The 24,344-nt window shown below is 45.1% G+C and overlaps 1 protein-coding gene across 2 annotated transcripts in view; it reads left to right on the forward strand.

Moving 5' to 3' along the window:
* LOC125456723 (E3 ubiquitin/ISG15 ligase TRIM25-like) overlaps positions 1 to 24,344 on the forward strand; it is a 43,912-nt gene that overhangs the window by 14,202 nt on the left and 5,366 nt on the right. Inside the window, exons 6-9 of one of the 2 annotated variants that reach the window (XM_059650139.1) lie at positions 1,691 to 1,744; positions 8,409 to 8,498; positions 12,527 to 12,636; positions 20,490 to 20,566. In XM_059650139.1, the coding sequence (XP_059506122.1) occupies positions 1,691 to 1,744; positions 8,409 to 8,498; positions 12,527 to 12,636; positions 20,490 to 20,548 (313 nt within the window). In that variant the 3' untranslated portion in view covers positions 20,549 to 20,566. The remainder of the gene's footprint in view (positions 1 to 1,690; positions 1,745 to 8,408; positions 8,499 to 12,526; positions 12,637 to 20,489; positions 20,567 to 24,344) is intronic. The other variant, XM_048540085.2, reaches the window with a different exon arrangement.

Here is a 24,344-nt window from a genome sequence, read left to right on the forward strand (position 1 = left end):
TATTAATTTTATTTGTTAAGCAAGTTGAACAGTAATTTATGTTGATCACAGTCATTTTAATGTTTTACTCAGTCCTGGTAAAATGTTGGTCTCCAGCATGCCCAACATTTTTTTAGAAACCCTACAGTGTGGAAGCAGGCCATTTGGCCCAACAAGTCCACACTGACTCTCAGAGTATCCCACCCAGACACATTCCCCTATAACCCATCTAAGCCACAATCCCTGAACACCATGAGCAATTTAGTATGGCCAATCCACCTAACCTGCACAGATTTGGACTGTGGGAGGAAACCGGGGTACCCAGAGGAAACCCACGCAAACATAGGGAGAATATGCAAATTAATGGAATTTTCTTACGCAAAAATCGAAGAAAAACAAATTTAGCTATCTGATTGCAGAAGGCAGTTGGACAGATCTTAAAACATGCAGCAAAACAATGTTTCAACCCTGTCAGAGAGCCAAATCCATAAAAATTATAATTTGAAATACTGTGTGCAGTTCTGGTCTCCCTGCTATAGGAACGATGTTGTGAAACTTGAAAGAGTTCATAAAAGACTTAGAAGGCTGTTGCCAAGGTATGAAGGATTTGAGCGTAGGGAGAGGCCGAATTGACTGGGGCAATTTTCCCTGTAGCAAGAAGTCTGAGGGGGTGATCTAATAGAGGTTTATTAAACATGAGAGCCATGGATATGTAAATAGACAAGGTCTTTTCCACAGGGCAGGGGAGTCTAAAACTAGAGAACATAGGTTTTCGGTGAGAGGGGAAAGATTTAAAAGGGCCCTATGGGGCAGCTTTTTCATGCAGAGGGCGGTGTGTGATTGGAATATGCTGCCAGAAGAAGTGGTGACAGCTGGTCCAATTACAATTGATCTTAGTAGGATAATAGGTTGACACAACATCGCGGGCTGAAGGGCCTGTACTGTGCTGTACTGTTCTATGTGCCACACAGACAGTTGCCCGAGGGTCGAATTGAACCTGGGTCGCTGGCGCTGTGAGACACAGTGCCAACCAGTATGATGTAACGATTCTCTGCTACAGACCCTTTGTATTGTTATTAGTGGAGCTACTGATACCAAGTGAAGAAGATGCCCACATGACACATTAGGCAGAGGATATGCTTGTTTTTGATTAAATAGCAAGAATTTATTACATATTTCTCATTCGCTAGTTACATTACGGTGAAGACGCATGCTTGTTTTTTGTGAGTGATCATGCTCAACTGAAGAGTAAGTACATATTGTTACTGTAGCTTCATGATCGTAACACGAAAATAAATCATTGAAGAACTAGTTAGGAAACACACTCAACTCAATGATCATAGGGAAAACTTATTCACTCCCCCTGGAACAATCCTTTATACACTGCTCAGTGGACTTTATCTTGTGATATGTGGCATAGGGCTGCAGCAGTTCAAGAAGGCAGCTCACCACCACCTTCTCAAGTGCTATGGGGGAAGGTTAATAAATGCTGGCCCAGTCAGTGACATCCAGGCTTACAAGAGAATGAGAAAAAGCTCATGCCTTTCCAGCAAGTTGCAGTAAATACCAAATAATTTTTATATTTTTGTCTTGAATATTTCATGGATTCAACATTTCTGCTTTTTACTCAAATTACTTGTTCACTCATTGTCTTAACATTTCATTCATTATTTACTCGGAGCAATAATGCACATTTTTTCTGTCATTTTAGCAATTTTGGACTTCCTACATTGCAACACCAACGCCGGGGCCAACGCAATCTCAGGTAAGAGAACTATACACCATTCCAGGTACATGTGACTGACAATGTAGGTTTACTTGACTCATGACAAACAGTGCTAAAAATGCTAATTAACATTTCAGAAAAAGAAGTCATCATAAATTAACTGAAGTGGGAAAAGTTGTGGTGGCCCATATATATAAAATAAATAGAAAAGACCTATTTCTCTTAACAGAGATTTGAAAGTGTTAGGTTATTGGAGCCAGTGGACGTAGCTGACATGGATTTTCAAAAGGCTTTCAATAAGATCTGCCATAAGAGATTAACGTGTAAAAATAAAGGGCATGGAATCATGAATAGTGTACTGACATTGGTAGAGAACTGGTTGGCAGACAAGAAATAAAGAGTGAGTAAACAAGTCTTTTTCTGAGTCACAGTCGCTGACCCGTGGGGTCCTGCAGGATCAGTGTCTGGGCCCCAGCTTTTCACAATATATGTTAGTGATTTGAATGAGAGATCCAAATGTAATATTTCCAAGTCTGTACATAACATGCGACATTGATGGGAAGTTGCGATGTGAGCAGGAGTGCAGAGCTCCTTCAGTGTGATTTGGACAAGTTGTGTGTCCAGGCAAATACATGACAGATGAATTGTAATGTTGATAAATGTGAGATTATCCACTTTTGTAGCAAAAGCAGGAAGGCAGATTATTGTTTGAGTGGTAATAGATTTAGAAAGGGGGAGGTACAATGAAATCTGAATGTCCTTGTGCACCAGTCGCTGAAAGTAAGCGTGCAGGTGCAGCAGGCAGTGAAGAAGACAAATGGTACGTCAGCCTTCATAGTGAGAGGATCTGAGTACAGGAGGAGAGATGTCTTGTTGCAGTTGTACAGAGTTTTGGCGAGGCCACGCACCTGGACCATTCTGTGCAGTTTTGACCTTTTTATCTATGGAAGGATGCTCTGGCTATGGAGGGAGTGTCATTAAGATTTACCAGACTGATTGCTGGGATGGCAGAACTTGAGTAGGAAGAGAGTCTGAATTGCATAATGCTTTATTCCCTGGCCTTTGGAAGAATGAGCCATTCTAATTGAAACGTATGAAATCCTAGCAGGACTAGACAGGTTAAATATAAGAAAGATGTTCTCAATCATCAAGGAATCCAGAGCAGGGTTCTGTTTAAGGGTATAGGATAGAGAGACTCCTTCACCCAGAGAGTTTGTGGAATTTTCCAGGTGAGGATGGCAGATATCCTTTCCTGAAGTCATTAGTGAACCAGATGGGCTTTTCTCAGCAATGGTTTCCTGGTCATCAGTAGTTTCTCAATTCCAGTTTTTTTTGACTATTGAACTCAAATTCTGTGGTGGAATTCGAATCCAGGTGTCCAGAACATTAGTTGAGTTTCTGGAATAACAGCAGTGGGGAGGTGATAGCTTAGTGGTATTATTGCTGGACTATTAATGCAGTGACCTAGGTAATGCTCTGGGAACCTGGATTTATATCCTGCCATGGTAGATGGTGGAATTCAAATTCAATTAAAAAAATCTGGAATTAAGAGTCTACTTATGAACATGAATCAATTGTCAAAAAAACCCATCTGGTTCATTAATGTCCTCAGGGAAGGAAACTGCCATCCTTAACTGGTCTGGCCTATATGTGACTCAAGTCCTTTAGCTATGTTGTTGACACTTAACTGCCCTCTCAGCGATGGGCAGTGCATGATGGCCTAGCAGTGGTGCCCTCACCCGATTGAATGAATTTAAAAAGAAAAAATCACCTCCCCCGTAGTGAGAGATTTGGGATTCCTTGTACTCTTTCAGCTCTCTGATTAGAGAAATAGGTGTGCACAATGAAAATAAACAGACAGGATTCGGCAGGCAATTAGGAAGGCAAATGGTATACTGCCCTTTATTGCAAAAGGATTTGAATTCAGAAGTAGAGATGATTTCATGTCATTAGAATGTAGAAAGCAACAATTTCTGACCTGAGATAATGGGAACTGCAGATGCTGGAGAATTCCAAGATAATAAAATGTGAGGCTGGATGAACACAGCAGGCCAAGCAGCATCTCAGGAGCACAAAAGCTGACGTTTCGGGCCTAGACCCTTCATCAGAGAGGGGGATGGGGAGAGGGAACTGGAATAAATAGGGAGAGAGGGGGAGGCGGACCAAAGATGGAGAGTAAAGAAGATAGGTGGAGAGAGTGTTGGTGGGGAGGTAGGGAGGGGATAGGTCAGTCCAGGGAAGACGGACAGGTCAAGGCGGTGGGATGAGGTTAGTAGGTAGCTGGGGGTGCGGCTTGGGGTGGGAGGAAGGGATGGGTGAGAGGAAGAACCGGTTAGGGAGGCAGAGACAGGTTGGACTGGTTTTGGGATGCAGTGGGTGGGGGGGAAGAGCTGGGCTGGTTGTGTGGTGCAGTGGGGGGAGGGGACGAACTGGGCTGGTTTAGGGATGCAGTAGGGGAAGGGGAGATTTTGAAACTGGTGAAGTCCACATTGATACCATATGGCTGCAGGGTTCCCAGGCGGAATATGAGTTGCTGTTCCTGCAACCTTCGGGTGGCATCATTGTGGCAGTGCAGGAGGCCCATGATGGACATGTCATCTAGAGAATGGGAGGGGGGGTGGAAATGGTTTGCGACTGGGAGGTGCAGTTGTTTGTTGCGAACTGAGCGGAGGCGTTCTGCAAAGCGGTCCCCAAGCCTCCGCTTGATTTCCCCAATGTAGAGGAAGCCGCACCGGGTACAGTGGACTTTCCCCCCACAGTGATCGAGAACGCCCTTGACCGCGTCTCCCGTATTTCCCGCAACACATCCCTCACACCCCGCCCCCGCCACAACCGCCCCAAGAGGATCCCCCTCGTTCTCACACACCACCCTACCAACCTCCGGATACAACGCATTATCCTCCAACACTTCCGCCATTTACAATCCGACCCCACCACCCAAGACATTTTTCCATCCCCTCCCCTGTCAGCTTTCTGGAGAGACCACTCTCTCCGCGACTCCCTTGTCCGCTCCACACTGCCCTCCAACCCCACCACACCCGGCACCTTCCCCTGCAACCGCAGGAAATGCTACACTTGTCCCCACACCTCCTCCCTCGCCCCCATCCCAGGCCCCAAGATGACATTCCACATTAAGCAGAGGTTCACCTGCACATCTGCCAATGTGGTATACTGCATCCACTGTACCCGGTGCGGCTTCCTCTACATTGGGGAAACCAAGCGGAGGCTTGGGGACCGCTTTGCAGAACACCTCCGCTCAGTTCGCAACAAACAACTGCACCTCCCAGTCGCAAACCATTTCCACTCCCCCTCCCATTCTCTAGATGACATGTCCATCATGGACCTCCTGCAGTGCCACAGTGATACCACCCTAAGGTTGCAGGAACAGCAACTCATATTCCGCCTGGGAACCCTGCAGCCATATGGTATCAATGTGGACTTCAACAGTTTCAAAACCTCCCCTTCCCCTACTGCATCCCTAAACCAGCCCAGTTCGTCCCCTCCCCCCACTGCACCACACAACCAGCCCAGCTCTTCACCCCCCACCCACTGCATCCCAAAACCAGTCCAACCTGTCTCTGCCTCCCTAACCGGTTCTTCCTCTCACCCATCCCTTCCTCCCACCCCAAGCCGCACCCCCAGCTACCTACTAACCTCATCCCACCGCCTTGACCTGTCCGTCTTCCCTGGACTGACCTATCCCCTCCCTACCTCCCCACCTACACTCTCTCCACCTATCTTCTTTACTCTCCATCTTCGGTCCGCCTCCCCCTCTCTCCCTATTTATTCCAGAACCCTCTCCCCATCCCCCTCTCTGATGAAGGGTCTAGGCCCGAAACGTCAGCTTTTGTGCTCCTGAGATGCTGCTTGGCCTGCTGTGTTCATCCAGCCTCACATTTTATTATCTTGAATTTCTGACCTGAACCTGCTCAATGACTAGGCTTCCATAATCGAAACCACCACCCAAGCTATTTTTCCATCCCTAACCTTGTCTGCCTTCCGGAGAGACCACTCTGTTCACGACTCCCTTGTCCGCTTCACGCTCCCCTCCAACCCCATCACACCCGGCACCTTCCCCTGCAACCGCAGGACGTGCTACACTTTCCCCCACACCTCCTCTCTCACCCCTATCCCAGGCCCCAAGATGACTTTCCATATCAAGCAGATGTTCACCTGCACATCTGCCAATGTGGTATATTGTATCCATTGTATTCGGTGTGGCCTCCTCTACATTGGGGAAACCAAGCGGAGGCTTGGGGACTGCTTTGCAGAACACCTCTGCTCGGTTCGCAACAAACAACTGCACCTCCCAGTCGCGAACCATTTCAACTCCCTCTCCCATTGCTCAGACGACATGTCCATCCTGGGCCACCTGCAGTGCCACAATGATGCCACCCGAAGGTTGCAAGAACAGCAACTCATATTCCGCCTGGGAACCCTGCAGCCCAATGGTATCAATGTGGACTTCACAAGCTTCAAAATCTCCCCTTCCCCCCACTGCACCACTCAACCAGCCCAGCTCTTCCCCTCCACCCACTGCATCCCAAAACCAGCCCAGCCTGTCTCTGCCTCCCTAACCTGTTCTTCCTCTCACCCATCCTTTCCTCCCACCTCAAGTGGCACCTCAATTTCCTACCTACCACCTCATCCCGCCTCCTTGACCTGTCCATCGTCCCTGGACTGACCTATCCCCTCCCTACCTCCTTACCTATACTCTCCTCTCCACCTATCTTGTTTTCTCTCCATCTTCGGTCTGCCTCCCCCTCTCTCCCTATTTATTCCAGTTCCCTCTCCCCATTCCCCTCTCTGATGAAAACGTCAGCTTTTGTGCTCCTGAGATGCTGCTTGGTCTGCTGTGTTCATCCAGCTCCACACTTTGTTATCTTGGATTCTCCAGCATTTGCAGTTCCCATTATCACCGGCTTCCATAACCCTCTGGTTTACAAAATTCCAAAGATTTTCCACTCTCTGAATGTAGACATTTTTTGTCAACTCAGTCGTAAACTGCCTTCGTCCCCTGCTCCTAGACTCACCAGCCAGGAGAAATATCTTTTTCATAACTCCCGATCTAACACTTTAAGAATTTTGTAATTTTCAATGAAATCATCTGTCATTCTTCTAAAGCCCAGACAATGTCTCCTCAATCTCTGAAGGGACAATTCCACTATTCCAGGCATCAGTGTCATTAAACCTTTGCTATATTTCCTATATGGATAGTATTTGCTTCATTAGGTAATGGGACCAGAACTGCACAGAACATACCAGGTTCTGTTACATCAAGATCTACACTATTGAAGTGAGACATCTTTACTCCAATACTGAAATAACACATGCAATAAATGCTATCATACCACCTGCTTCCCTAATTGCTCACTGCGCTGACTGTGAAAAAGGGCACCAACTCCCTTTGGAAGTAGTACTTTCCAATCTCTCATCATTTGCTGAAGCTTCCTTCTAGTGTTGCTTGCTTAGCAGAGTGGAAGAGAATGAGGTTAGTACTGCTGACGAAATATACGTTTGTGAAAGGAAGGCCACAGGACAGGGAGTCTGTAACAAAAGATTGTAAAGTGGAATTAACAAAATTAAATGGTATATTGACAGCCCTTATTGACAAATTTTAAGTGAAATAATGTTGTTGGTCAACATTAAGTGGGGGTTTACTTTAAAAGTAGGAAACATTTGCTGGTTTGTTTGAATCCAGAGTATGAAAGGAGGTTGAGGGTAGATATCTGAAGTGGTAACATGAAAAGACCCAAAAGTGACAGACATTTTGGCAATATTCAGAAAAGGGAAATGGTATAAACCAGGGCTTGATGGGCGCATTAGTGTTTGAGATGGTGGGTAAACTTCGAAAAAATCATTATAAGGAATAAAAGAAGTGAACTTGCATGAAAGTGCTGACCTGTGCTTTTTTAATGTGAAGATGTTGATTAATTATTGCTAATAGTTTTGCATAATTTTCGACAGTTTGGTACAATATGTAATGTCAATATATCCATTTAGCATTGCTAGTTTTACCTGAATATTGTTTGCTACAATGTCCTGTTCTGGCATCTGCTTGTGCACATGACTACTTGAACAGTTTGACTAAATATTTAGTTTTTAATACATTTGTCAATTTCCAACTTCTATTAAATGTTCATTTTAATTTACACAGTGTATTGAGACTATTCTGAATCCTGTTGGCTCAGTGGTTAGCACTGCTGCCTCGTAGCACCAGGGACCTGGGTTCAATCCCACTCTCAGGCGACGATCTGTGTGGAGTTTGCACATTCTCTCTGTGTCTGCGTGGGTTTCCTCCGGGTGCTCCGGTTTCCTTCCACAGTCCAAAGATGTACTGGTTAGATGGATTGGCCACACTAAATTTCCATAGCGTCCAGGGATGTGCAGGTTAGATGGATTAGCAATGGGAAGTGCAGGGATAGGGCAGGGGGCTGGGTCTCGATGGGTGCTCTTCAGAGGATAGGTGAGGACTCAATGGGCTGAATGGCCTGCTTCCGCACTGTAGGGATTCTGTGATTATGAAAATGACAATTTAGACATTTAATTTCATCCCATTATAGAAGAGTTTATTTCTGTTTTTTCATACATTTTATGAATTAGACATTTAAAATTTTACTCAATTTCTTGTTAAATCATTACTTTGACTGTTCATTTAATGCTTTAGTCTAAATAAATTTTTTTGTTATTTTTATCTTCGAAGTCGCCAATATCAGTACTGTGGCAGTGTTCCTGTTAACTCTTATGGGATACAAAGCATGTCGAAGAATGCTCAATACCAGCAAGCCTCAAGGTACGTATAGCTGATTATGTACATTGTCGGACTCCCCAGAAGCCGTAACAGACAACATCAAGTAATACTTCAGATTTAAAAAATAATCGTGAAACAAAAAAATTATGAGGGACCTTCATGCATTGGATATTGGGGAGACATACTTTTCTTAACAGAGTGTTAACGTCCAGGGGCCAAACACCTCTGATCTTCTGTCAATTATTGTAAATGCATTACTGTAAAATGTATCTTGTGATGTATATGCGGCAGCTATTGAATGCAGGTCATGGCCAAAATAAATGTTTAGAGTGGTGGGCCGAGAGTGATATGGTGGACGGCTTTGTCCTAGGTGACACCGAGCATCTTGGGCGATTTTGGCGCTGCTCACATCTGTGTTTGGGTGGAGATTGGTTAGCTCAGTTCGTTCGTTGACTGGCTTGCAATGCAAAGTGATACCAACAGTGCAGATTAAATTACTGTCCTGGCTGAAGTTACCATGAAGGTCCTGCCTTTTCAACTTCACCCCTTTGCCTGAGGTTATACACACCACCAGCTGTCTCTGTCTCTGTCTGTCTCTCTCTCTGTCTGAGTGAAAAAGTAAGACAATGGATGTTTTACTTTTTGCAGTGCAGCAAATAATTGGAAAGCTAACGTAGTGTTCTTATTTATTATGAAGGGAATTGAAATAAAAAGTGTGGAGGTTATGCTTCATTTATGCAGGGCACTGACGAGACCACATTTGGAATACTGTGTACATTTTGCATTTTGCAAGATGCTGGCAGAGTGGGACACTCCTCTGCTCACCTTTACCATTTCCTTTCTCTCCTCTTCATAGCTTTTCTCTTTTTTCTTTTCTCCCCCACTCTTCCCATGCCCTACTTGGAGAGTGGAGTTGAGGAGCGAAGCGAGGATTCTGTGCCCAGGGGTGGAACGGACTGAGGGGGCCCGTGCCCAGGGGTGGAACGGACTGAGGGTCTTGTGCCCAGGGGTGGAACGGACTGAGGGTCTTGTGCCCAGGGGTGGAACGGACTGAGGGGCCTGTGTCCCTCAGCGGAGAGGAGTGAGTGGGCCATCTCCCGAGTGGAGTGGAGCGAGTGGGCCTTGTCCAGGGGAGGAACAAGCATGTACCGAGTCCCATAGCAGCAGCAGCAGAGCGAATAGGCGATTCTTGGAGCAGTGGCGGAGTGAATCTTGGATGGAGACTGGCACCTGGAGGCTTGCAGACACGGACTGGATCTTGAGTACTTATGGGCACTTATCATTCTGGACATTTTCACTGTTTCGTGCCAATTCACTTTTTTTTTTAACTCTGTAACAACACTGTCTTTTTACTCTGTAAGATTTGTACCCCTGTACAATGGAGGACGTTCTACAGTCAAAAAGAAATTGGTCTTTGCATTTAAGAAAGGATAAATATGCATGGAAAGCTGCTCAGAGAAGTTTTATTAGACTAATACCTACCTTGCTCAGGTTGTCCTGTCAAGAAATGTCACACAGACCAGGCTTGTATCTGCTGGATAAAAGCCAAAAGAACTGTGGATGCTGTAAATCAGGAACAAAAACAGAAGTTGCTGGAAAAGTTGTTTGGCAGCATCTGTGAAGGAGAAAACAGAGTTAACGTTTCAGGTCTGGTGACCCTTGCTCAGAAATGGAGGACTGAACGCCAGTTCTGAGGAAGGGTCACTGGACCCAAAACGTTAACTGTTTTCCCCTTCATAGATGCCGCCAGACCTGCTGAGCTTTACCAGCAACTTCTGTTTTTGTATCTGCTGGAGCCTAGAATGTTTTTAGAGATGATGTATGATTCTGAAGGGTCTTGAAAAGATGAATATGAAAGGAATTTGGGAGAGTCCCTTGAACTAGAGGTCGCCACTTAACAATAAGTGGTCATCCGTTTGAGTGAGAGATTAAGGAGATTCCAGTTTATCATGAGATTTGGCAAAGACAGTGGAGGCAGACTACTTGAATATTTTAAAAGCAGAGGTAAATAGATTCTTGATCAAAAAGAGGGTGAAAAGTTATTACAGATAAGTGGGAATATGGAATAATCAGGTTAGTCATGATCTTTTTGAATGGTAAAGAATGCTTGAGGGACCGAGTGGTCAGTTCCTGCATCTGGTGTTTGTTTGTAGGCGAGTGGGAAATGTTCAATCATATCTCTGACTTGTGGACAATGGTTGGACTGTGAGGAGTCAAGAGGTGTTTTTTCATTCACTCACAGCATGTGGGCATCACTGGCTAGGCCAGCATTTTATGCCCATCTCGAACTGCTCAGAGTGCAGTTAAGAGTCAACCACATTCCTGTGGGTCAGGAGTCACATGTAGGCCATACCAGGTAAGGATTGCAGATTTCCTTCCCCAAAAGATATAAGTGAACAATTCACAGCTGTCTCATCGTCATCATTAGACTCTTAAATCCAATATTCATTGTTTTATTGAATTCAAATTATACTGTCTGCCATGGTGGGATTCACACCTGAGTCCACAAGAACATTAGTTCGGTTTCTGGATTAATGTCACTAGGTCATCGCCTTCTTAATTTACTGTGTGTAACTTCAGACCTGCCGCTATTGCTGCAGTATTTACATGGTTGTTCCAGTTAAGTTTTTAGTTAGAAGTAACTCGAAGGACATTAATGATGGGTAATTCAGACAAAATATCATTGACCATTGCGGGGGGAGATGGTCATTGCCCAGCACTTATGTGACATGAATATTGCTTAGCATTTATGAGTCCAAACTGAAATGTTAAAGGGTTGATATCTGTTCTGCTCTCTGTAAATGCAACATCTGTAAAAAATTAAATGCTTCATGGACGCCACTGTCTCGCAGACAGAATACAGTAATTTAATTATACTCTGCTCTCTAAAGATTGAACTAAGACTAAAAAGATAAGGAACTGTCTAGTCTCACACATTGTTTTTGGGCAGCTGACCTCTGTTTTAGTGTTAGACGATTAAGTTTCATAGTATCATTGTTGCTAGGCATGTAACTAAGAGGGAGAAAAATTGTATCTTGCATGCATGTGCTAAAAAAAAGCCTATATAAAGGGAGGACGGTTCACTTATAGAGAGCATCGCTTGGCACGGCTCTGCAAGCCCTGGAAAGTTTGTTAAGTGATCCTCCAAAAGCTTGTACTTGCTTAAATAAACTGTGGCAGTTCACAGAAGTAGGCGTATTACATTTGTACCAAGTGTGTAGGAATCTCGTAAAAGGGAACCCAACAAAGCCATGATATTGACCAGATCCTGCTGTACACTGGTGGTGGCTGCTTCAGTATCTGAGGAGTCCATGTGTAGCACTGAGCGCTGTAATCATCGACAAACATCCCCATTTTTGACTTTATAAAGAAACAAAGAATTGAGGACACAGTGAAGATGGTTGGGCCAAGTACACAATCTTGAACTCCTGGGAGTGATGTTCTAGAGCTCTGGTGATTGGCCATCAACAACCATGACCACTTTGTTTTGTTTTAGGTATGAGCCCTGCTAGTAATCCATGATTCTGATTGGCTATGTTTGTTTCCGTCGCCACTGGGGCGATATGGGCTGCGCTGTGTACGATCTGCAAGGTGCACTGTAGCGTTTTGCTCAGATTTAAACAGAACCTTTGGAATCTAAAACCCACACTCTATCAACAAGCCGAGGTAGCGTAGGAACATCATTATGTTAGAGCTGCCTTCCGTGCTTCATGCCACTCTGACTTGGAAACATATCATCATTCCCCCATTATCCTTTGGTTAAAATCATAGATCTCCCAATGTGACAACACTGTGCAACTGTCTTCAACAGAAAGAATGAACTGAAACGCCAAATGCATTGAAAATTCCAAACTTTGCTGAAGCAATGGCAACATGGACCCTGCTACATTTGTAATCACCGGGAGTGCAGGAATAGATGAAATCCCTGAATTTGCACACTCCAATGAGGATTTGTTGCTGAATGTTAGCTAAAACTTTATTTGTTGCAATGACCACTCTTTCAACTCTTCTAGTTTCTGATCAGAAATGTTGCCGCTCATTAAAAATGCACTCTCTCTCTTTCATTACAGACCTGCTGACCCTCAGACCTTCACTCTGGAGCTATCCAATGCCTATCAATCTATTTTGCAGAGGATGAACCAACATAAGATGTATGAAAGAGCCGTGCTGGAAATTATAAGTAAGAGAGTTAAGCATGTTAAACCTTAGAAATTTGTTCCCTTTGTCGTTGAGGCTATAAGGGCTGCACTGTGTTCCATCTACAAGATGCACTACAGCATTTTGCTAAGACTTAAACAAAACCTTTGAAATCTAGAATCCCTACCATATAGACAGACCAGTGCAGCATGGAAACATTGCCATGTTAAAGCTACCTTTCATACTTACACCCCCTGACTTGGAAATGTATCACCACTGTTCCATTATTCCTTGGTTAAAGTCATAGACCTCTCGACATGGCAACACTGTGCAAATATCTTCTACAGAAAGGGTGCTATCCTTCTAGAAGTTGGCTCACTGTCACCTTCAGAAGGAGAGTTATGGGTGGGCAGTAAGACCTGGCTTTGCCTGTGACACTTGCATCTAGGTTCAAAAAATAAAAAAAAGTCCACTTTTAGGAACTATTAGGAAGATACATAAAATCTTTATGCTGACTTGGAATATGCAAGAATCCTCAGGAAAAGTACAAAGAGATGAAACAGTGTGGAGCTGGAGGAACGCAGCAGGCCAGGCAGCATCAGAAGGGCAGGAAAGCTGATGTTTCAGGTTGGGACTGTTCTACAGAAATGGGGGGGTGGCGGGGGTAAGGGAGCTCTGAAATAAATAGAGAGGAGGGTTGGGGCTGGTGAAGGTAGGTGGGATGGTGAAAGGTGAATGCAGGCAGGTAGTGGTGGGCATTGGTCAGTGAGGTGGGTGGAGTGGATGGTTGGGAGAGAAGATGGACAATTGAAGGAGGTGGGGATGAGAGAGGGAGTTGGTCATGGAATGAGGCTGGGGCGTGGGGAGATTTTGAAGCTAGTAAAGCCCATGTTGAGATCATTGGGTTGTAGGCTCCCAAGGTGGAAAATGTGGTGCTGCTCCTCCAGTTTCCGGGAGGCATCTTTGTGACACTGGAGCAGGCCCAGGATGGACATGTTGTCCAGGGAGTAGGAAGGGGAATTGAAGTGGTTCGCGACTGGAAGGTGTTGTCTTTTGTTGCAGACGGGGTACAGGTGCTCTGCAAAGCGGTCTCTGAGCCTCTGCTTGGTCTCCCTGATGTAAAAGAGGCCACATTTGGGAGCAGCGGATGCAGTAGACTAATTAGCAGACGTGCAGGTGAAAGGTCTTTTTTGGGTTCTTGGATGGAGATGAGGGGGGAGGTAGCGGGGCAGGTGTAGCACTTCCTGCGGTTGTAGGGAAAGATGTCGGTTGTGGTGGGGATGGTGGGGAGTGTGGAGTGGACAAGGGAGTCATGGACAGAGCGGTCCCTAGGAAGGCAGATAGGGGTGGGGAGGGAAAGGTATCCTTGGTTGTGGGGTCAGATTTCAGGTGGCAGAAGTAGTGGAGAATGATACGCTGAATCCGGAGGTTAGTGGGGTGATACGTGACGATGAGGGGGATTCTGCCTTTGTTTTTGTTGCGGGGAAGGGGTGTGAGTGCTAAGACGCGGGAAGCGCAAGAGATGTAGTCGAGAGTGTTTTCGACCCCTGGGGTGGGGAGCAGTTGCGGCCCTTGAACTATGAGGACATCTGGGATGTTCGGGAGTCTAGACTACACTTCCTCTGACCAACCTTCCTGCAAGAATGCGATCCCCTATTCCCAATTCCTCCGCCTCTGCCGCATCTGCTCCCAAGATGAAGCGCCCCACTCCCGAACATCACAGATTGATCTTTACACTGGCTACCAGTGATTGATAACAAAGGCATTCTGCCTGCCAGTAACCATGCCATTAGTTCTTATATAGCTGAACAGCTTGCTACTGTGAACAAGACAGAGAAGAACCATCTACTCTCCGCCAGTCCAGTAGCTGACTATTTTCACTGCAGTAAATAAGAACACACTTTAAGCTTGAAGAAAATCAGTTTATTTTGTAATGAGCAATTTGATAAATCTGTCACTTTTAAGTAATACACCGTGAACCTTTCACATGAGTGATCTAGTCACCGTGTAACTTGTGTAAACTCCTGCAAGAAAGAGGAAGTATCTAGAAAGGAAACCTGAGAAACAGCATTCTGAGCAAATCTTGTGAACATTGCACAATATTGAAGCTTCGTCGCAGGCTCACTGATGATGTTACCTAGAATGGTGACGAAACGTCTGAAAACGAACCTTCCAGCTCAGCGAGCAAACTCACATCCAGAACCTCAATCTGAGCTACAAATCTTCTCAAAACTCGCTAGCACCTACGGGCGCAATATGCTAAAACTGGCCCGAAGATGGGAAACCAGTGCCATCTGACAGAGTGCCACCCGCGAACAGCTGTACTTCCTGCATGAATGCCTAAGGAAACAGGTACTACCCAAATGTCTCAAATACAAACCTCCCCTTAACACCCCGCTAGGCAAGAGAATAGCTGAGCAAAACGGCTGCAGAATGCTTAGAGAAATGATCAATGACGCTCACAACAGACTCCGTAAGTACAACCAGGAAATTTTGCGCCCAAAAACTTTACTCACTAACGCGACAGACCATGAATGGACAGACACAGTACAACGAGCCATAGACATCAGACAGCGGCAAACACAAAAAAACTAGGCCTGCAGAAAAAACGAGACAAACTCACACAAAATAACAACACAGACAGCACAGAAGCATGGATAAAAAACTTATCTGACCGACCACTAACAGACACTGAAAAAGCTGTCTTAGTAAGAGGATTAAATTACACCTTCCGGGATGCGGACAAGAAAGATTTCTTAGCAGCGTTAGAAACAACACTGAAAGACAACAAACTCTCAGAAGAAACCCAGCAAACCATCAGACATAAGAGATAATGGGAACTGCAGATGCTGGAGATTCCAAGATAATAAAATGTGAGGCTGGATGAACACAGCAGGCCAAGCAGCATCTCAGGAGCACAAAAGCTGACGTTTCGGGCCTAGACCCTTCATCAGAGACAGACAGTCGCACCAACACTAAGCAGGAAAAAGGAAGAAAACACACTCAATACACAAGAAAGGAAAGCCCTAAAAGGACTCAAAAAAGATAAAAACATCGTTATCCTACCTGCAGACAAAGGACGCTTGACAGTCATCTTAAACAGAACAGACGACATTGAGAAAGCGAACGCACTGCTTGCAGATACTGACACTTACCAACAGGTGGCGATAGACCCGACCACACAACTAGAGAAACGAATCACAGCCCTACTCAAAAAAACTTCAAAAATCTGGAGAATTAAACGAGAGAGACTTCCAAAAAATGAAACCAGATGGATCCAACACACCATGCTGCTACAGACTACCAAAAATTCACAAACCAGGAGCCCCCCTCGGACCCACAGTGTCGCTACCTGGAACACCAACCTACAGATTAGCCAAGAAACTACACCAAAGACTAAAACACCTAGTAGAAGACTCCCACCACTCCATTCACTCCACCCAAGAATTCCTGAACACCATCAAAGACACCAAGATAGAAGAGGATGAAATAATGGTCTCCTTTGACGTAACAGCCCTGTTCACATCCATCAACATCAACCTGACCAGAGAAACACTGATGACACTATTAGAAGAACCGAAGACACATACACCAGACACCACCAACCTCATCAGCAAGGACAACATCATCAAGCTAGTGGACCTATGCCTTACCACCCACTTCACTTTCAATAACAAAACCTACAGACAAACCAACGGTACAAAGGCTTCATCGGAGGCTCACTGATGATGTTACCTAGAATGGTGATGAACCGTCTGAAAACTAACCTTCCAGCTCAGCGAGCAAACTCACATCGATTGCACAATATTCCCAGTCTTTCCCTCAGCCCGTGATACCCATGTATTTGTGTGTGTGTGTGTGTGTGTCTCTGTGTGTGTGTGTGTCTCTGTGTGTGTGTGTGTCTCTGTGTGTGTGTGTGTGTGTGTGTGTGTGTGTCTCTGTGTGTGTGTGTGTCTGTGTGTGTGTGTGTCTGTGTGTGTGTGTCTCTGTGTGTGTCTCTGTGTGTGTGTGTGTGTGTGTGTGTCTCTGTGTGTGTGTGTGTCTCTGTGTGTGTGTGTGTCTCTGTGTGTGTGTGTGTGTGTGTGTGTGTGTGTGTCTCTGTGTGTGTGTGTCTCTGTGTGTGTGTGTGTGTGTGTGTGTGTGTCTCTGTGTGTGTGTGTCTGTGTGTGTGTGTCTCTGTGTGTGTGTGTCTCTGTGTGTGTGTGTGTCTGTGTGTGTGTGTCTCTGTGTGTGTGTGTCTCTGTGTGTGTGTCTCTGTGTGTGTGTGTGTGTGTGTCTCTGTGTGTGTGTGTGTCTCTGTGTGTGTGTGTGTCTCTGTGTGTGTGTGTCTCTGTGTGTGTGTGTCTCTGTGTGTGTGTGTGTGTGTGTGTGTGTGTGTGTGTGTCTCTGTGTGTGTGTGTGTCTCTGTGTGTGTGTGTGTCTCTGTGTGTGTCTCTGTGTGTGTCTGTGTGTGTCTCTGTGTGTGTGTGTCTCTGTGTGTGTGTGTCTCTGTGTGTGTGTGTGTGTGTGTGTGTGTGTGTCTCTGTGTGTGTGTGTGTCTGTGTGTGTGTGTGTGTGTGTGTCTCTGTGTGTGTGTGTGTGTGTGTGTCTCTGTGTGTGTCTGTGTGTGTGTGTGTGTGTGTGTGTCTCTGTGTGTGTGTGTCTCTGTGTGTGTGTGTCTCTGTGTGTGTGTGTGTCTGTGTGTGTGTCTGTGTGTGTGTGTGTGTGTGTGTGTGTGGTTTCTAAGGAGATTAGAGTCTTAATTAGTAGTGCAACATTCCGACAGTTCAGAGATAGTAAGAACTGCTGATGCTGGAGTCAGATTTCACACAGCATGGAGCTGGAGGTACACAGCAGGCCAGGCAGCATCAGAGGTGCAGGGAAGTTGATGTTTTGTCAGAAAGAAGGGTCCTGCCCTGAAATATCAACTTCCCTGCTCCTCTGCTGCCTGGCCTGCTGTGTTCTTCCAGTTCTACACTGTTATTCTGACAGTTCATATTTGTTTGTGACTTCACTTCACCCGATGAAGGAGCAGTGCACAGAAAGCTTGTGATTTCAAATAAGCCAGTTGGACTAGAACATGTTGGCATGCAACTCCTGACCTTGTCCACCCCAAACCAACTCCGGCACCTCCACATCATGGCTAACATTTAATGAGAAGACCGCTGATCTGATAATCTCGCCACTCCACTTTGCTGCCTTTTCTGAATAACTCTTGATACTATTACTGATTAAAAATCTGTCTAAACCTTGAATATACTTAATGACCCAGCCTCTATAGCCCTCTATGTTAAAGAATTTCTACAGATTCGCTATCCTCTAATAGAAGAAATTCCTTTTCACTGCATGCAATAATTGGGTTAGTCGAAATGTTAGACTTTTCGGGGGACCAGCAAAGTAGGGAAAAAGTAACCTGTGGATATATGAACATAAGAACAGGAAAACTAGGCACCAGAGTAGGCCATTCAGCCCTTGAAGTGGCACGGTGGCTCAATGGTTAGCACTGCTGCCCCACAACACCAGGGACCTGGGTTCTATTCCACCCTCGAGTGACTGTCTGTATGGAGTCTGCACGCTCTCCCCGTGTCTGCGTAGGCTTCCTCCAGGTGCTCTGATTTCCTCCCACAGTCCAAAGATATGCAGGCTGGGTGGATCGGCCATGCTAAATTGCCCGTAGTGTTCAGTGATGTGTAGATTATGTGGGTTACAGGGTGATGGGTCTGTGTGGGATGCTCTGATGGCTGGTGTGGATTTGTGGGGCCAAAGGGCCTGTTACTATACTGTAGGGATTCTATGATGATGATGAGCCTTCACAGCCATTGCTGATCTCATTATGGCCTCAAGTCTACTCTCCAGAACCATGAACACTTTTAAAATATATCTATCTCCTCATTTAAATTACTCAATGAACTAACACATAACACTCATTGGAGTGCATGAATTCTACAGATTTACGACCCTTTGAGACAAATCATTTTTCCTCATAGAGCACAACTGTACAACACAGTACAGGCCCTTCGGCCCACGATGTTGTGCCGAACCTTTACCCTAAACCTAAGGTCTATCTAATCCCCACCCCTATCTTATACTATCATCCATATGCCTGTCTAATTCCCGCTTAAGTGCCCCTAATGAGGCCGACTCCACTACCGTCTCTGGCAATGCATTCCACACCCCTATCTCTCATTCTAGATTTCCCCAAATGAGAAATCATCCTTTCTCTGCCTCTTTTGTCAATTCCCTTTTGCAACTTTGATACCTCAGTTAGATCTCTCAGTTGTCTAAACTACTAAAGACCAGAATAGCTTAATCTCTCTTCAAAGGAAAAACCACTCAATCTGGAATCATTCTGGTGTATCTTCTCTGAACTAGTTCCAATGCAATTATATCCCTTCTCAAGTAAGGGAACTAAAATTGCACACAGTATTTCAGATGTTTGATGTGTTTGTCTTTATTGGTTAATGCATTGAGTACAGGAGTTGGGAAGTCATGTTGTGGCTGTACAGGGCATTGGTTTGGCTACTTTTGGAATGCTGCATGCAGTTCTGGTCTCCTTCCAATAGGAAGAATGCTGTGAAAGTTGAAAGGGTTCAGAAAAGATTTATGAGGATGTTGTCAGGGTTGGAGGATAGAGCTACACGAGAGACTGAATAAGTTGGGGCTATTTTCCTGGTACGTTGGAGGCTGAGGGGTCACGTTATAGATGTTTATAAAATCATGAGGAATGTGGACGGGGTGAATAGCCAAGGTCTTTTCTCTGGGGTGGGGGAGTCCAAAACTAGAGGGGATGGCTTTAAGCTGAGATGGTCAAGATATAAAAGGGACCTAAGGGGCAAGTTTTTCATGCAGAGGGTGGTGCGTGTGTGGAATGAGTTGCCAAAGGAGGTGGTGGAGACTGGAAAAAGTACAACATTTAAAAGGCTTCTGGATGGTTTAGAGGAATATGGGCTAAATGCTGGCAAATGGGACTAGAATTATATAGGATATCTGGTAAGCATGGAAAAGTTGGACTGAAGGGTCTGTTTCTGTGCTGTGTGACTCAGTGACTGTTTGTGATCTCATTAATGCCTTGTATAGTTGCAGGAACACTTCCCTACTTTTGTACTCTCTTATCAATAAATGCCTAAATTTAATTTGCCTTCCTTATTACCTGTTGTCCCTGCATATACTAGTCATATGCAATTTCACGCACAAGGACATGTAGATCCCTCTGCACCAAAGCATTCTGAAATTTCTCTCCAATTGGATGATAAGTTGCCTTTCTTCTCTTCTGACCAAAATAAATAACCTTTCGCTTAAATAGTATCTACCAAACTTTGGCTCTTTCATCCGTGAGTATCCCTTTGTAAATTTCTTATTTCTTCATTACAACTTATATTCCAAACTATTTTGGTGTCATCTACAAGTTTTACTGTGGTAACTTCTATCCCTGCATCCAAGACATTAATGTAAATTGTGACATGTTAAATGATGTACTCGGATTTCCAACACACATTTGGTAAGAGGCCACACAAAGATTACAACATTAGACAAGAACCTATTAGCACGCATAAAGGATCAATTGACTTCTAGAAAGTAGAGATACATGAATATTTTCAGGGTTACTGGGACACTAGAGTGCCACAGAAATCAGGGCTTGGACTTAACAACTATTTACAATCAATATCAATGACATTGATGTAGGATAGATTGTATGTGAATTTACGAATGACACCAAGATAGATAAGAAATTAGGCTGTCCTTCTGAGAGCCAGTGCAGGGATAGAAATTAAGTGAGTCGTCAAAAATTTGGTAGATGGAGTATAATGTGGGAAATTTTGAATTTGTCCGCTTTCACATGTAGAGTAGAAAAGTGAGGTTGCTGACTTGCTTGCCGAGCTGGCTTGTTTTCATTCAGATGATTCATCTCCGTGCTAGGTAATGCCATCAATGGAACCTTCAATGACGAAGTGCTATTCTACAGTTGTTGGAATTAAACTGTTTGGTCTGTTATGGTGAGTACTATCATTTCCGGTTTTGATCTATATGGGTTTGTGTATGCTGTCCAGTTCTGTGTGTTTGTTGATTGCATTGCGGGTGAAGAACCATGCCTGTAGGAATTCCAGATAATGAAATGTGAGGCTGGATGAACACAGCAGGCCCAACAGCACCTCAGGAGCACAAAAGCTGACGTTTCGGGCCTAGACCCTTCATCAGAGAGGGGGTTGGGGTGAGGGTTCTGGAATAAATAGGGAGAGAGGGGGAGGCGGATCGAAGATGGAGAGAAAAGAAGATAGGTGGAGAGGAGAGCATAGGTGGGGAGGTAGGGAGGGGATAGCTCAGTCCAGGGAAGACGGACAGGTCAAGGAGGTGGGATGAGGTTAGTAGGTAGGAGATGGAGGTGCGGCTTGGGGTGGGAGGAAGGGATGGGTGAGAGGAAGAACAGGTTAGGGAGGCAGAGACAGGTTGGACTGGTTTTGGGATGCAGTGGGTGGAGGGGAAGAGCTGGGCTGGTTGTGTGGTGCAGTGGGCGGAGGGGACGAACTGGGCTGGTTTTGGGATGCGGTGGGGGAAGGGGAGATTTTGAAGCTGGTGAAGTCCACATTGATACCGTAGGTTTGCAGGCTTCCCAAGCGGAATATGAGTTGCTGTTCCTGCAACCTTCAGGTGGCATCATTGTGGCACTGCAGGAGGCCCATGATGGACATGTCATCTAAGAATGGGAGGGGGAGTGGAAATGGTTTGCGACTGGGAGGTGCAGTTGTTTATTGCGAACCGAGCGGAGGTGTTCTGCAAAGCGGTCCCCAAGCCTCCGCTTGGTTTCCCCATTGTAAAGGAAGCCACACCAGGTACAGTGGATGCAGTATACCACATTGGCAGATGTGCAGGTGAACCTCTGCTTAATGTGGAAAGTCATCTTGGGGCCTGGGATAGGGGTGAGGGAGGAGGTGTGGGGGCAAGTGTAGCATTTCCTGCGGTTGCTGTAGGAATTCCCATGTGTGTCTATGTTTGGCTTCAGTTACTATGGTTATCTTGTCCCAGCTAAATGAATGGCCTTCATTGTCTGAGTGACCCAATATTAAGGAGAATTCATTGTGCTGTTTTGCTGCTAGGTGATGTTCATATATTCTGTTGGCTAGTTGCTTTCCTGTCTGTCCGATGTAATGTTTGTGGCAGTTGTTGCATAGCATTTTGTAAACCATGTTGGTTCTGCATGTGATCAGAGATAATGGGAACTGCAGATGCTGGAGAATGCGAGATAACAAAGTGTGGGGCTGGATGAACACAGCAGGCCAAGCAGCACCTCAGGAGCTCAAAGCTGATGTTTCGGGCCTATACCACAAAAGCTAAAGGGCCTAGGCCCGAAATGTCAGCTTTTGTGCTCCAAAGATGCTGCTTGGCCTGCTGTGTTCATCCAGCCCCACACTTTGTTATCTTGGTTCTGCATGTTGTGGGAATGGGGTCTTTCGGCTGTGGGCTTGTGGGCCACTATGATTCCTAGCGGTCTTAGGAGTCTTGTTGTCAGTTCTGATATGTTCTTGAAGTAGGGCAGTGCAGCCAATGTGTTAGAGTGTACTGTGTGTCCTCCTGTTGTTGTCTGTTTCATAGGCATCTGTGGTGAAGTTGTGGGGATATGCATTTATAGCGAGGATTTTATAAAGATGCCCTTCCCTTTTCCTGCATAGTTCCATGGTGTTGCAGTGTATTGTGGCCCATTTAAATAGTGTCCTGATGCAGCTTTGTTTGCGGGCTTTGGGGTGGTTGCTGTGGAAGTTGAGGATTTGATCAGTGTGGGTTGCTTTTCTGTATACTGAGGTTTGGAACTCCCCCTTGGTCACACTCAACTTTAGCATCCAGAAACAGAAGTCGATTGTTATTTTCTTCTTCCTTTGTGAATTTAATCCCTGCAAATATGCTATATGAGGTGCTGGGTATATTCTAATTTGTTGCGTTTAATAATGACAAATGTGTCATCTATGTATTAGATCCATAGTTTAGGTTGAATGCAGGGGAGGTTGGTGTGTTCTAGTCTTTTCATGACTGCTTCTGCAATGAGTCCTGAGATAGGTGACCCCATTGGTGTACTGTTGATCTGATTGTACAATTGACCATTAAAGACAAAGTATTAAAGACAAAGTATGTTGTGAGGCAGAGGTCTAGCAGTTTAAGTATGTTGTCATTGCTGATTGAGCTACTGGTCTGCATTGCTACTTCCTCTGGTAATGTAGCCACTGCTTCTTTGGCCAGTGAGATGTTGATTGATGTGAATAAGGCTGTGACGTTGAAGGGTATCATAATCTCATCGTTGCTGACTTTTATGTTCTTGAGGGTATCGAGGAAATCTTGGGTTGAGTGGATAGAATGAGGTGATCTGTCTCTTGGTGTTTCAATCTCTGTCATAGGCCCTTAGTTAGTTTGTGTGAAGGCGTGCCTGGTACGGAAACAGTGAGTCTGAGGGGGATGTCTGGTTTATGTACTTTAGGCAGTCCGTAGAAGTGGGAGGTGTGTTGTGCCTTCTAGTTTCATTCTCATGAGATCTGTTTTGGTTATTTGTCCTGCATTCATTAGTCGCTTCAGTGTCTGGCTGATTCTATTAACTAGCTGCGGTGTTGGATCTATTGCCACCTGTTGGTAACTGCTTCTATCTGCAAGCAATGCCTATGCTTTCTTAATGTAAGATGACGAGGTGCGGAGCTGGATGAACACAGCAGGACAAGCAGCATCTTAGGAGCAGGAAAGCTGACGTTTTGGGCTTGTTATGAAGGGTCTAGGCCTGAAATGTCAGCTCTACTGCTCCTAAGATGCTGCTTGGCCTGCTGTGTTCATCCAGCTCCACACCTTGTTATCTCGGATTCGCCAGCATCTGCAGTTCCTACTATCTCTGATACGCTTTCTTAATGTAATTTGGTTTGTTCATAATAACAGTCAAGCGCCCTTTGTCTGCTGGTAGGATTATAATGTTCTTGTCTGTCTTGAGTTTATCTAGTGCTTTTCTCTCTGCTGTATTCAGGGTGTCCCATTTGTTCCTTCTGTGTAGTGTGGGGATTATAATTTGTCGGATGACTTGTTGTGTTTTGTCCGTGAGTCTGTTGTCTTTTAATGTAGTTTCCAGGGCAGCCATGAAGTCTGTTCTGTTTGCATCTTTGTGGTTATAGTTCAGCCCGTGTAATAGCACAGCTTTCTCAGTTTCTGTGAGTTGCCTGCTGGATAGGTTTTTAGTCCATGCTTCTGGTTTGCTGTTGACTTTGTCTTTGTGGTGCATCAGTTTGGTGAGTCTCTCCTGCGACTTGTGTCTGTTCTTACCTCTGGTTTTGTATTGATTGATGGTGATGGATTGTTGTTCACTACTGGTCCGTAATGTTTAGAAACAGTGATTTTCGGCACAAAATTTGCCACTCGTGCCTGTGCAGTCGGTTATGGCCATCATTAATGATTGCTTGTAGCATTCGCCGTTCATTCTGTTCAGCTATTTTGTAGCCTGTGGGTTGTTGAGTAGAGGTTTGTATTTCTCGTTGAGGGGTGGTATCTGGTTCCTGAGGCATTCGTGGAGAATGTGGAGTTGTTGGCCGGTAGAGCTCAGTCGTTTGGCTCAATCATTTGCTGGGCAATTTTTAGCGTGTTCGTGCCCTTAGGTGCTCAAAGTTTTTGCAAAGATCTGTACCTTGGTTTGTGGGTGAGGTTGGTGACTTACTTGTCGAGTAGAAAAGTAGTCTACTATTGAAATAGAGAGAGAGACTGCAGAACTTGATGATGCAGACAATTGGGTTGACTCTAACTGCTCTCCGGGCAATT

The sequence above is a fragment of the Stegostoma tigrinum genome, chromosome 12, assembly GCF_030684315.1.
Source record: "Stegostoma tigrinum isolate sSteTig4 chromosome 12, sSteTig4.hap1, whole genome shotgun sequence".
NCBI lineage: Eukaryota > Metazoa > Chordata > Chondrichthyes > Orectolobiformes > Stegostomatidae > Stegostoma > Stegostoma tigrinum.